General features: G+C 54.2%; 1 protein-coding gene across 2 annotated transcripts in view; it reads right to left on the reverse strand.

The window, feature by feature from the left end:
• The window catches only part of Dnah17 (dynein, axonemal, heavy chain 17), a 114,560-nt gene that overhangs the window by 18,246 nt on the left and 82,337 nt on the right, over positions 1 to 13,977 (reverse strand). For both annotated transcript variants that reach the window (NM_001447228.1, XM_087570969.1), the window contains 11 exon segments: positions 1,129 to 1,251; positions 2,328 to 2,498; positions 2,716 to 2,856; positions 3,420 to 3,584; positions 4,858 to 5,062; positions 7,273 to 7,395; positions 8,175 to 8,410; positions 9,427 to 9,619; positions 11,746 to 11,861; positions 12,085 to 12,292; positions 13,722 to 13,939. In NM_001447228.1, coding sequence (NP_001434157.1) covers positions 1,129 to 1,251; positions 2,328 to 2,498; positions 2,716 to 2,856; positions 3,420 to 3,584; positions 4,858 to 5,062; positions 7,273 to 7,395; positions 8,175 to 8,410; positions 9,427 to 9,619; positions 11,746 to 11,861; positions 12,085 to 12,292; positions 13,722 to 13,939 — 1,899 coding nt within the window.

Consider the following 13,977-nt stretch of genomic DNA (forward strand, 5'->3'; position numbering starts at 1 on the left):
TTCAACTCAGCTGTTCTGGTTCAAACTCCACTCCAAGCTGACTGATTCAGTCTGGCTTCTCTCTCGGCTTCTCCTGAATTGCTCTGCTTGACCTCATACTAACTTTGGTAATCTGTTCTAATTTTCTGGTTTCTTCTCAGTGTCTGGTTCATTCTGTCTTCCCTGTGTCTAGCTTGTTTTCTCTTCAACGTGCCTCTGTACAACTCTCTTGGTAAAACTGCCTCCTCCTCCTCCTCTTCCTCCTCCTCTTCCTCTTCCTTCTCTTCTTCCTCTTCCTCCTCCTCTTCCTCTTCCTTCTCTTCTTCCTCTTCCTCCTCCTCTTCCTCTTCCTTCTCCTCTTCCTCTTCCTCCTCCTCTTCCTCCTCCTCTTCTTCCTCTTCTTCCTCCTCCTCTTCCTCCTCTTCTTCCTCTTCCTCCTCCTCTTTCTCCTCTTCTTCTTCCTCTTCTTCCTCTTCTTCCTCTTCCTCCTCTTCCTCCTCCTCTCTGTCTCTGTCTCTCTGTCTCTCTGCACTGTTCCCTCAAGTAGCTTCCCTTTCCCTTCTCTTGAGAGTTGGGCATATCCTGTTCTGTCAAATCTTTCTCTGATTCGTCACTTTATCTGCCACTCAATTAAACATCACTTTCACACATGGGTGCTTCCTTCTACAAACTTTACAAACCTCACTGTTTGGGATTAAAGGTGTGTGCTAAGGCTGAGCCAGACCACAGCTAGAAATGGGTTTTTCAGTAACTGACACAATCTCAGGGTTCACAGTGTGCTCAAATATCCCGCAACGTATCTCGCCTGGGCCACTGCCTTCCTCTGGTCAGTTTGGATTGCAACTTGAAACCTGGGACCTGAGGGCTCTTGACAGTGAATCTGGGAACCTGAGGAGTGACCAGACCTGGGACAGCAGGGCAAGGCCGAGGGATGCTGGCACAGGGTAGCCTGGGACTGGCTGCAGGTTCCTGTGGATGCCACTCTCCTCTGGACCTGAGCAGGCCAGTGGAAACTGGTGATGTTCCGCCTAACACAGGTGCAGGGCTGCCTGCGAGCTGCGGCCATCCTGGCTTCCACCTGTAACGGGGTGCCAGCTGGCATCCTCAGCACTGGTTGGAAGGGGTTCAGTACTAAGTTTGAGGACCCACCTTGATCCCGCCCCAGCTCTGGTGTTGCAGGAAGTCCACAGGTGACACAACGCCTGCCTTGAAGGGGAACCGCAAGAGAAAGTCCAGTTCCACAGGATTCAGCTCCTTCTTCATGGAAAGGACCTGGGGGCAGGGGCGGGGTGGACCACAAGGGCCTTTTGGTTTTATGTTTTTAAATCAGGGCAAAACACATGTGAAACACGTCATATTTACACTAATGCACACAGCCCAGTGCCATCGGTACACTCACAAGGGTTTGCAGCTACAATTTAGTTCTAGAACATTCCTATCAACCTAAGGAAAAGCACCTATGTGCTGATGAGGTCTCAGGCTGCACCAATATGTATTCTAGGAGGCTGTGAGATGTCTCCCATAAGCGGCCTACATTGGGATCTTTGGGTGTGGGGGTTTAGGGGGCATGCGGGTGTCTGGGTGGTTGGATAAGGTGAGACCAGGCCCCACTGGCTGTCTTGGAGATCGTATAGCCTTGAACTCACAGAGCTTGGCCTGCTTCTGCCTCTTAAGTGCTGGAATTTAAGGGGTACGCCATCCTGACTGGTCTATGGGATTATGATCCTCAAGCCAGCAGTTGCTGGGAAGTAGGGACAGGTGTGCTGTGGCTCAGGGAGATGGTTTGTTCAAAGGGTGTCTACCCCATCCTGTTCTCTCATGGCAGAGGGATATCGGTACAAGATGTCGCACCTAGACCTTGGTCCTTTTCCAGTCTCCAGAACTGGGACACATAAAGCTCTATCACCTTGGGCAGTCCTTTCAAAAGTGACTGAAGCCACTGTCCATCTGTCAGTCTGTCTTTTTCCTTCTTTCCTTCCTTCCTTTCTTTCCTTCTTTCCTTCCCGGGAGGCCCTAGCTATGTTTCACAGCTAATGTTGACCTCCTGGGCTCAATGTTCCTACAGGCTCAGCCTCAGTGCCTTGTCTCTGGGCTCACGCCACATGCCCTGCTCAGACAGGCCGTGCAGCCAACCGGACTGAACTCGGACCTTCCAATATTTCAGCAGGAGCGTCCGCACACGGACGCACGTGTCCTCCCGCTGGGCTGCCTAGCAATGTTGAGCTGGTGTGTGTTCACCAGACCCTGCGAGGGGGTGTACTGTGGAGTCTGCGCCCCCGACACAAGCCTGGGGGCTGCCAGCGCGGGTGCACAGGCTGCAGTCTGGGGACAAAGGCATCGTGCGTTACCTGGAAGGTGACTTGAGCCAAGAAGATGAGCTTGTCCCGCTCGAAGAGCCCGCGTGCCGTGTACATGTACACAGAGTAGGTGATCTCGTCCGTCAGGTTTATCACGCGCTGCCTCACCTCCTCGGCGGGCGGGGTCTTCTGGATGGCTTTCTCAAACACCACGTTGAAGGCCTGGAGAACGGCCAGGGTGCGCTCGGGGATTCTGCAGCTGCGGCTGCGGTCCCCGGCAGCTTCTGGTTAATACTGACTGGGGTGCCGTGGGGGAAAGGTAGGGCGGAAAGACCCACTCCCACAGCACCACTCTCTGGTTCCTGCCATCTTGTGTGCTCCCTGACCTTGGGGTGGCCTGTCGACTTGGTCCCCTGGCCTCGTGCCCTGGGTGGCTGACCTTGAGAGAGAACTGGTAGATGGGGTTGATTTTGTTGAGGTCGTTCAGGATAAAGTAGAGCAGGGAGGCCCTTGCGGCCGCTGGGCGGTAGTTCTCTCGCGCCTCATTGATCTTTGTTTCTGTGATTTTTGCCTCTTGGACCTCAGGACAGACAAAAGGCGCTTGGAGGGAACCACCAGGGAGACGAGCCACTCAACACGAGGGCCCCACTTCTGCCCCAGCCCTTCATTCCTCCCACGTCCCCTAGAAGGCCTTTCAGACAGCAAGATGCCACTAGCTCCCTCTGTCTATTGCTGTGATAAAATGTCCCAACCTGGCGGGAGGAAGGAGTTGTTCTGGCTTACAGTTCCAGGCAACAGCCTATTATTGTGGGGAAGTCAGGGCAGGAACTTTAAGAGCATCACATCCAAAATCATAAGCAGGGAGAGGAAAAGGCTCGTGTCAACACTCGGCTAGCCTTCTTCTCACTCACATGCTCTGGGACACTCTGCCTAGGGGATGGTGCCACCCACAGTGGGGTGGGTCTTCCCGCACCAGTTAATAATCAAGAATGTCTTGCACAGACATAACTGTGGGACAACCTGGCCTACTTAATTCCTCATTATGACTTTGTTGAAAGTCACAGCAAACCGTTGCAGGTACCCGGGTGTACTCAAGCAGTGGGCTGGCTAGCCTTCTGTGTGTCCCTATGGGGACAGGCCTACCTTCTCCTCAATTTCATTGGCTGTGTGCTTGGTGGTCTCTAGGTTTTCCACCAGGGCAGTGTCTCCCAGAAAGTTCCCCGACGCGGCTGACAGCCGAGCCAGTAGGGAGTCTTCCAGTTCCTTTAGCACGATCTTGAACTCGTTCTGAGATTTGGTGAGGTTTGCCTGTGGGAGCGACAGGGCCCCCGGGGGAGCAGGGCAGCAGTCAGTTGGGCCCTGGTCTCACCTCTGCTCCCAGGTCTCTCTAGAGTGGGGGCCCAGACCCACAGCAGGAGGGACGACACCCACCATGTAGGGTGGCCATGGAGGTGCCAGCCTCCACTCCAGGCTGCCAGGCCTCTTGCTGTGGAGACCGAGAGCCATTGTATGTGGTCGAGGCAGAGCTGAGGAAGTGGCTGGCTGGTACAGTTGGCCACACTTGGTGTGTGCATGCGTGTTCGTGCTTGTGGTCATGCATGAGTGCATGTGTATGTGTGAAGCCCAGAGCATCGGGCTCAGTTGTTTGTTTGTTTTTTTTTGTTGTTGTTGTTGTTTTAAAGATTTATTTATTTATTTATTTATTTATTTATTTAATGTATATGAGTACACTGTTGCTGTCTTCAGACACACCAGAAGAGGGCATCGGAACCCATTACAGATGGTTGTGAGCCACCATGTGGTTACTGGGAATTGAACTCAGGACCTCTGGAAGAGCAGTCAGTGCTCTTAACTGCTGAGCCATCTCTCCAGCCCTCACCTTGGTTTTTTTTTTTTTTTTTTTGGTTCTTTTTTTCAGAGCTGCGGACCAAACCCAGGGCCTTGTGCTTCCTAGGTAAGCGCTTTACCACTGAGCTAAATCCCCAGCCCCCCTCACCTTGTTTTTTAAAGATGGGGTTTCTTACTGGAATCTGGGGCTTACACATTAGGCTAGACTGTCTGGCCAGCAAGTCCCAGAGGCCCTCCTGCTTCCACAATCTGTCTGCCCCAACCCTGGGATTACAAGTACACAGCAGCCTTTTCTAGGTTCTGGGGTGTGTGTGTGTGCGTGTGTGTGCACTCGTGTATGTCAAACTCAGTCCTTGGATTACACCTCAAACATATTACTGTTTGAGCTATGTCCCCAGCCCAGAACCCTGAGTTTTCTTTATGCTGCTGCAGATTGAACTGAGTTTCAACATGCTAGAAAAAGGCTCTGCTACAGAGTCCCAGCCAGGCAGGCACGGAGCCATTCTGGGGACCGGCTTTGATCTTCAGTGCCATCTGAGAGGACTGAGCCCCTGGTGGAAGTTTAATGACTGCTGGTTTAGAACTGAGTTTGGGGCAGGAGGAAGGGCTGGTGTCGTTGGCTGAGGTCCCAGGAGCTCGGAAACACATGTGGCCCACTGTGGCCACGTGAGGTCCATGGTGGCCCACGGGCCTCCCACCTGACCCATTTCCGGCGTCTGCCAGAGGCAGGTACCTTGAGCTGTTCCAGATCCGGGCGCTCTTTGGCCACCACAGCGGCCAGGAGCTGGTCCTCGAGGCCGTCTCTGGTGACCAGGAAGTTGATGAGCGTGCACTGTGCCTGCATCTCGGGTTTGTAGTGGGGGTTGAAGTACTTGGTGTGAAGGATCAGGCGGAAGCTGGGGTGGTACTCCACCTCCTTGTCGCCGATCTTAATGAACCTGGCGGGTGAGGAGCAGAGTAGGACAAACCTCAGCCACAGGGCCACCACACCCGAGGTTAGTGGCCCATCCACGCTTCCCCTATGCTCCTTGACTGACAAAGAGCTGGAGGGGGAGCACCAGGCCCCTGGAGGCCATGTCTGTCCTTTACTCTGGTGGCTGTTTTGTCTGCCCAGGGATGTTCATGTGCATGGACGGAAGCACTGTTAACTCTAGCTCCTCCCACGCTCGGTGCTGAACACCACTGTGTGCCCCCATGATGACCCTCTGCGGAGCAACCCTGCAGCTGCCCGTGGGTCACTCCTCCCCCCTCCCATTCCCCCTCTCCCCCCCACCCCCACCCCTGCAGTCTTTGAAGAGCAGCATTTATGCTGGAGGTAGGAGGGGCTGGGGGCCTTTTCAGAGTCCAGGACATCACAACGTTTACACTGAACATCACCCTCGTCCTGGGCTGCTTGTGGTTCCTATCTGCTCTAAAAGTCCATTTACTTCCTCTGTGTTATAAAAACAACGAAATGTGGTAGGTCCAGTCGATGGACGGTCCGGCCAATGGAGGGTTACTCAGGTGGGAGAAGGCACGCAGTACTGCGAGATGCTGGAGGGTGGAGGACCCCTGCCAATGTGACGCTAAGGGCAAAGTTCCAGGCACAGAACGATATGCCATCAATGTCCAGAGCGGGCAGAGCCACGGAGACAGAAACATGCTTAGCCTGTGCGGGGTTTCCTTGTGGGATGATTAAGACTTGGAACAAGACCAGGGTGGGGGTCATACGGCGAGGCAACTGTGCTGACAGCTACGGAAACGCTCACTGATAGCGTTCTGTGCGATTAACATGGGGGAGGGGCAAAAGGAGGCCCAGTGGGTAAAGGCTTTCTGCCAAGCTTGGCACCCTGGATTTGATCCCTGGGACTCACGAGGTAGGAGGAGACGGCCAACACCCGTACGCTGACCTCTGACCTACGGTCCTGGGGCACACACATGCCCACATGGACACAAGCAACATGAATAAGCGCATGCAAAAGTATTGTGGAAAGTGAGAAGGGAGGCTGCACCCTCCCGAGCTGCTGGCAGCTAATGGCTACTCAGGAACGGGGTCACATTCTTCAATAGTGTGGTCACTGCTCTGTTACCCCGTGCCCTGGTTAATGGCCCCACACCCATGCTCAAGCAAGCAACCCTAATTAAACTCAGTGGGCCATTAAAACAAAGGGGGCACAGTGGGGCTGGAGAAACAGCTCAGCAGTTAAGAGCACTTGCGCTCTTCCAGAGGACCCAGGTTCAGTTCCCAGCACCCACACCGTGGCTCAGAAGTGTCTGTAACTTTAGTTACAGTGTCGTCCTCTTCTGGCCTTCACAGGTACTAGGCACACACATGGTGCACAGACATGCATGCAGACAAAACATCCATCTGTATGTGTGTGTATGTATGTGTGTATGTGTGTGTGTGTATGTATGTGTGTATGTATGTATGTATGTGTGTATGTGTATGTATGTGTGTTATGTGTGTGTATGTATGTATGTGTGTGTATGTATGTATGTGTGTATGTGTATGTGTGTATGTATGTGTGTATGTATGTATGTATGTGTGTGTGTATGTGTGTGTATGTGTGTATGTATGGTTATGTGTATGTGTGTGTGTATGTATGTGTGTATGTATGTGTATGTGTGTATGTATGTGTATGTGTGTATGTATGGTTATGTGTATGTGTGTGTATGTGTGTATGTATGTGTGTATGTATGGTTATGTGTATGTATGTGTGTATATGTATGTGTGTGTATGTGTGTATGTATGTGTGTATGTGTATGTTTGTGTGTGTATGTGTGTATGTGTGTATATGTATGTGTATGTGAATACACACACACATTGACAGTAGAAGAACATGTTGGGAAGGAAAAGCTTCAAAGGGAGTCGGACGAGATGGAGGTAAGATGGAAAATATGAATTGTGAAGGATATTTTTAAGAAGAACTGTGAGCCTCAAGATTTTGAAATGAAGGAAGGAGAGAGGCCAGGCTCTGTGAGGGACCTACACAGTCATCCCTCATCCCTGGGGTGGAGCTGGCCTTTCTAGTCCCCTGGGGCACTTGGGTCCCTTCTGCCCTCTCAGCATTTAGTGAGGGGAGGCCCTTCCCTGCTCCCCTGAGCTGGTGCTGACCTGGGGGGGGTTCATTTTGGGTGGGGCTGGGACAGAGTAGGCGTGGCTTCTCACCTCCCCTTTTTGATGGTGTTCCGGCCTAGCAATGGATCGAGCACGGGGTCTACAGTCTCGCCAATGTTCTCGATGAGTAAGGTGTCACCTTCTGAGATGGCCTGCTCAATGATGTCCAGGTAGCTGGGCACAGAATAGAGATAGGGCATGGCTTTGGGGGCATGGGAAGCAAGGCAAGCCCTAAGAGGTGGCAGCCCTGGCCCTGAGGAAGAAGGAAGGATGTGTCCAGGAAGCCCACCCAGGAGTCAAGACCAATTTCTCCCTTCCCAGTCATCTGTGGGCTTACAGGTTGGGGGTTGGGACCTATGGCTAGGATCCTGGGTGACAGTGGGAGGCGAGGGTGGGAGGGTTCTCCGGCCTGGGAGCCAAATGTTCTCCCTGCTCTGTGTGGGCCTGTTCTAGGGTGCCAGGAAGCTGCCTGGCAGCCCCTGTCATCCCCGTGCTGATGGCTCTCATTTCTCTTGTGGGACCAGAAAGCAAATCACACATGAGGTGAGGGACCAGCCTGGAGCCCCACAGTGGGACAATGGCCAAAGGGCCTGGGTCTAGTTGCTCTTCCCTGTGGAGCTGAGAAAGGGGGCTGACTTGATTCTTTGCTGCTGGACCAGCATTTATGTTTACAGACCCACTAGTCAGCTCAGGGCTCAACCTGTGTGGGCAAGCAAGCCTGGGCTGCTTCCTAGCGCCCCCGCCCCCATACTCACATGCAGGGGTACATGGGATACATGTGTGCGCACACAGCACTGGCCAGTGCCGGCTGCACCCTGGGCCCCCAGCTACCTAATAAACACAGGAGGCCCAAGGAACGGCCATCTACCTCAATCGTGGGGCCTGAGGGATACGTATACACAGAGACCCCGATAGCCTCGCCACCTCCTAGCCCTGCCCGGCACCAGCCGCACCTCTTCTGCCCCAGACGGATGGCCTTTAGTTCACTGCCGTATTTGTTTTTGATCCACTTGATGCCTTGAAGCTGGGCATCCACAATCAGCGGCCAGCGCTCCGTGTTGCATAAGATGGTGGCATTCTCAGTGGACATGCGGTCGCTGGGCAGACCCTGGTTGTTCCAGGTGGCCACGTCTGCGTCATCGGTCAGCAGAGTCAAGGGATCCAGGCCTTCCGTGATGGGGATCGGAACCTGTGAGGGAGGGAACCTTTCTTTCCGTGTCTGTCCATCTGTCTGTCCATGTTTATCTGTTTCTCTGTGTGTCCCCGTCCAACTGTTCATCCATTCGTCCATCTGTCCATTGTCCATCCATGCCTGTCTGTCTGTCTCTGTCTTGTGTGGTGTGTGTCCCCATTCATCTGTTGATCCATTTGTCCATCTGTCCGTCTGTCCATCTGTGTGTGTGTGTGTGTGTGTGTGTGTGTGTGTGTGTGTGTGTGTGCCCTGGGGATCAGACTTAGATCTTTAGGCTTGGCAGCAAGTTGCCTTACCCACTGAGCCATCCTGCCAACCCTCTGCCTTACTCTTTTTAAAATTTGCCTTTATTTATGTGTGTAGTGCTTTGCCTGCTTGTCTGTGTGCGCAAGTCTGTGCGTCTCTTGGAGGACAGACAGAAGAGGGCATCAGATTCCCTGGAATTGGAGCTACGGGTAGGTTGTGGGCCTCCAGGTGGGTGCTGGGAACCAAACCCAGGTCCTGTGCAAGAGGACCCTTAACCGCGGAGCGGCAGCCCTTAACCGCGGAGCGGCAGCCCTTAACCGCGGAGCCGTCTCTCTGGACACACTCTGGCTTCTGCTGAAGCTGGGGCTCACTCATTCGGTGAGTCTGGATGGCCAGAAAGCCCCAGAAATCCTGCCTTCACCCTCACACCCCAGCACCTGGGGTCACAGGGTACACGCTGCCGTGCCTGGCTTTTTATTAACCCACGGGTGCTAAGGATCCAGACTCAGGTCCCCACGTCTCCGCGACCAACACTTCACAGACTGAGCCAGCTCCCTACGGGTTCACGTTGCGTCCAGGTCCTGACGTGCGTCTGGGCCACGCAAGCTGACGACCGACCGAGCTTGCGGAGGAGCCTTCAGGTGATGTCAGCCCCAGCAGATAAGGCTGCAGGAGCCCCAGCGAGGGCGCCGCGTGGGCTGCGTATCTGCCCAGCGGGGTTGCCCCTCCGTCTCCCCGAGTCCTAACCACTGCAGCGTGCCTCTTACCTTTAAGTTATTGACGTAAGGGATCCAGAATTTCTCCATCAGTTCGTTCCGGTACTTCTTGGTGAAGTAGCCCACGTAGGAGACAAAGGCAGAGATGAGCAGCACATCCCCGCACAGGGTAACGCCCTGGCTCCGGAAGTTCTCCACCGACTCGGCCCAGCGCACGTTTTCTGAAGCCAGTCCTCCCACAAGTCTGCCAAGGGAACAAGGAACAAGGGGGAGGTGCCTGGGTGAGCTAGATAGTACAGGGATGGTCTGAGAGCGGGCCGGTGGGCCGGTCTATGTGGCCCGCCAGCCCGCAGACAAACTGTCACGTGGACTTGTATGGATAGCAAGGTGACCTGAGACGTCTGGTGCCCATACCGGGTCTCCAAATGCTCGCCTGACATGGTGGCTGAGCAGTATCTCTGGAGGGAATTCATAGGAAACAAAAAAGCAGCACGTGGGGCTGGGGATTTAGCTCAGTGGTAGAGCGCTTACCTAGAAGGCGCAAGGCCCTGGGTTCGGTCCCCAGCTCCGAAAAAAAAAGAACCAAAAAAAAAAAAAAGCAGCACGTGTTGGTGACACCTGGGGATGCTGCGCCTGCCCTTGTGCCCTGGCCAGGTCACCTGTACGTACGTCCCTTCACTGCACGGATGCTCCTGTGCTCCGCTGGCACACTCAGCTGGCAGGCAGGGGCACCTGCAGGACAGTGTGGCATCATGGGACCGCTGGCTCTGTAGGAGTTCCAGCTTGTGTGTGGAACTTCCTAGGCCACCAACTGGAAGACTGGTACCCAGTCCTGAATGGTACCCCGCGGGTCTGAAAGTGGGGCCCTGGGGTTAGTACTTCGTGTAGGTGCTGTGCCCGGTGGCCTTGTTTTCAGGCAGCCCAGAGGCTGCTCTGGTTTTCTTAACTGATGCAGTCACCTCCCTCAGACGGATGGGGGTGGGGCATCTGTGCCACCAGCTAAGGTAGCCTGGGACCTTTCCAGAGTCCCCGAATCATGCCGACCACTGAGTAAATCAAGGAAGATCATTGGAAGATCCAGAAGAGTTCCTCAGTGGCTGGAAGCCCGTGACTTGCCAGGAGCATAAAGCGGGGCAGCCAAACTCCAGAACTGTGCTGTCCCACCTTGGAGGCTGTGAGCCCTATGTGCTGACTATAGGCCTGGGGGCAGCAGGCCTGTATAGGTGCATTTTTGTTATAAAATACACACTGGGGCCAGGGCTGGTGGGCACACACTTGTAACCCCAGCATTTGGGAAGAAGGCTCGGGAGGATCACTGCAAGTTCAAGGCTAGCCTCGGCTCCAGAGCAAGAACATCTCAAAGGCCGAAACAGCGGAGGTGTGGCTGTGGCTCAGTCAGTAGGAAGGTGGCCCAGCGCACACAAGGTCAGGGGTTCGATCCCCAGCACTGAGGAAATCAGGTATGGTGGTACCTGCCTGTCATACCAGCACTTGGGGAGTAGAGGCTGGGGGATCAGAAACATAGGAAGTTTGAGGCTAGCTTGGGTTTCCAGGGCTTGGAGCAACAAGGCAACTTTGTGGTGGTTCTCGGCTGATCACATGTGGGTGTGATAATGGTTTAGATACCTGGAGCTGCACACCCGTGGGCCATATTTGACTCCTGGGACCAGCACTACCCTGCAGTCCAAACCCATGACAGTGCACGATGCCGAATTTGAGCGTGCACAGACTGTAGAATGCCAGTCTGGAAGAAACACCCCACCTGTCCCGAGCACGGCAAGTTCCTTTCTTGTCGGTGACACACACATCAACACCTACTTACAGAGGACCAGGGGTTGTAGCGGGCTAGCGAAGTCCTGACTGTGTGTGTTGTTAACATGGGCACCCGTCACGGCCATGCCACTGACTAATGCCGCTCGGGAGGAGTAATGCCTTTCCAGGTGAGGCTCAGCACTGGTCATTTGTGAATAATGGCAGCGCGTGCAGAGCCCGTACACCTCAGATTTCTGTGCCTCTCCCTGCATAGCTATGGCTGGGATGGACGCTAATTCTACTGAGTTGGATTCTGGTGCTTCATCCACAAAGACCTAGACATCATTCCCGGAGGACATTGGTCCACGTGCTGCCTGAGAGCAAGGGATTCTGGACAGTTCTCTGGGCAGGCCTAGGTTCCTGGGAAGTCTGCCTTCTTCGAAGAGGGTCCCTTTATGGGGCTGGGAAACAGGAGGCGTGGCCATGGTGAGGGGCCGGCAACCTATTAATCAGTGAGATCACCCTGTTGGAGGCGTGGTCACGGCGAGCCCCCGCCCACCGTCAGCTAATAAGATTACCCTGTAAGAGGCCTGGGCCATGGAGAGGGCCCCCGCCTACCTGTTAGCCAATGAGATCACCCTGTTGGTGGCATCCGCCTCCTGCTGACACTTGATTTTCTCAGCTGTTGCTTTCTCAAACGCGGAGGTGAGGTTGTTCAGGTTGGCATTGAGTTCCTGAAAAATCAAGTTGGAGCGATTTTCCCAGCTCCTAGAAGCTCAGGGCCTCAAGGCCCTGCATTTCCCCAACCCATAATCCCCCCTGGCTTGCTCTATGGTGCCTTCCTGTTCATGTCATTTACTAATCGGTGACCTCGGGCTGTGCCAGGGTGTTTTAAGCAGAAACATCGATTGGCGGGGAGTGGCGTCTCACAGGGCCTCCTGGTTGGCGAGCACTTACAGCAATCTTGTTTTTGATCCGGGACAGTTTGTCCTGTGCTTCAGCCAGCTCTGCATTGGCCTCCTCCAGGGCTTGCCTCTTGGGCGCCACATCGCAGTAGACCTCATAGAAGCGCACGATGTTGATGCACCAGGAGCACAGGCCCGCGGCAGCTGTGGACTTGGAGCGAATGAACTCAGGGTCAAAGGTGGGGTTGCCTTGATACGGCCTGGGAGGAAAGAAAGCATAGGTGCTGAGCAGAGCCATGACAGGACACGCCCTGGTCCCCGCGACACATGGCTGGCTCTGCATCTCAGGCTATGTAATGGCAGCAGCACTGGGAGATACTATTTCTTTTCTTTTTTTTAAAGATTTATTCATGTTAATGTATGTGAGTACACTGTCGCTGTCTTCAGACACACCAGAAGAGGACATTGACTTCCATTACAGATGGTTGTGAGCCACCATGTGGTTGCTGGGAATTGAACTCAGGACCTCTGGAAGAGCAGTCAGTGTTCCTAACCACTGAGCCCTCTTCTTTCTTTTTTGGCGAGTGTATGTGTGTACTCGTGTGCATATGGGCACTTGTATACGTGTGCGTGTGTGTGTGTGTGTGTGTGTGTGTGTGTGTGTTTTGAGACAGGGTTTCTCTGTGTAACCCCTGTGGTCGTGGAACCTTTTCTGAAGACCAGGCTGGCCTCAGACTCAGATCTGCCTGCTTCTGGGATTAAAGGTGTGCACGCCATGTCCAACCTTAAAATGTTATCACGTTTTAATTGTTGAAAATGTTGTTTCATTTTATTTGTGCATACGTGCGTGTTCTTTGTGAGTGTTCCTGCAGTGCCCACGGAGGACAGACGGAGGAGGAGGGACAAGCCATGGGAGTCATTTCTCTCCTTCTACCGTAGCACGTGAGTCCTGGAGATAGAACTCAGGCGGTCAGGCACGGTGTCGGGCACCTACTGAGCCATTTCATCGGCCCCGACACTGCACTTTTCCTGTGCCCTAAATTATCCCATGGTGATCAGATAGTTTTAGTATTTGAACTGTCTCCTTCAAAAAACAGGGGTTGGAGAGACTGAAGTCACAGGGGTGTGGCCTTCTTTTCTAATCAGGGACAAGTGACGCATGACGAAGGGTCGCCAGAGGGCACAAGGCAAGAAGGCAAGGGCACCAGTCCTGGAGTGCTCACAAAAATGGGAGTGCCTTGCAAATGTCAGCAGGGTCCCCAGGATTCTGTCTCAGGTTCCACTGCTGTCCCCCAGAGAGGCCCTCACAGTGGGCGCACACGGCAGCAGCTCAGTGAGCGAGTACTTGAGGTGCGGTGAAGCCGGTGCCTGTGTCTGTGACAGCAACATGCGCCGGTCCATCCTGTGGTTGTGGTCATGTGTGTCATGTGTGTGTGTGAGGTCAGCTGCTCTTTGGGCAAGGCTGACCTCTCCCTGTTCCTGTGGCTCTAGGGTGTCCCCTGTTCAGCTGTGTATGGGAGAAGCTGTGGTTTAAATGGGCAGCTGCAGGTCTGCCTGTCCCAGCTCCCCTCCAGTGGGGGAGGCCGAGGTGGCAGGGCTCCTGGGACAGAGGCCACCCTTTTGCCTTGCTCATCCCACCGAGCAGCTGTAGGAGGGAGAAGAGCCGGCGAGCCCCGCCCTGCTGCTTACTTGAAGGCCTTTAGGCAGGCTTCCGGGATGTGCTCCTTGTCGAACCTCTTCAGCGAGTCGAGGAATGTGTCCACCTTGCCCATCATGATCTTGGCAGCCTTCCAGCTCTTGTCCTTGGGGATCTTGCCCCCAGGCGCCGTCAGGATCATGACAGCGGCTGTGACGTTGACCACGGCATCTGGTGGGGATCCGAAGGACTTCAGCTCTGTCAGGTTGTTCTACGGGGACGAGCACAGAACTGTCACCCCCGAATGCC

This window comes from Rattus norvegicus, chromosome 10 (assembly GCF_021556685.1).
Source record: "Rattus norvegicus strain SHRSP/BbbUtx chromosome 10, alternate assembly SHRSP_T2T, whole genome shotgun sequence".
NCBI classification, from domain to species: Eukaryota; Metazoa; Chordata; class Mammalia; order Rodentia; family Muridae; genus Rattus; species Rattus norvegicus.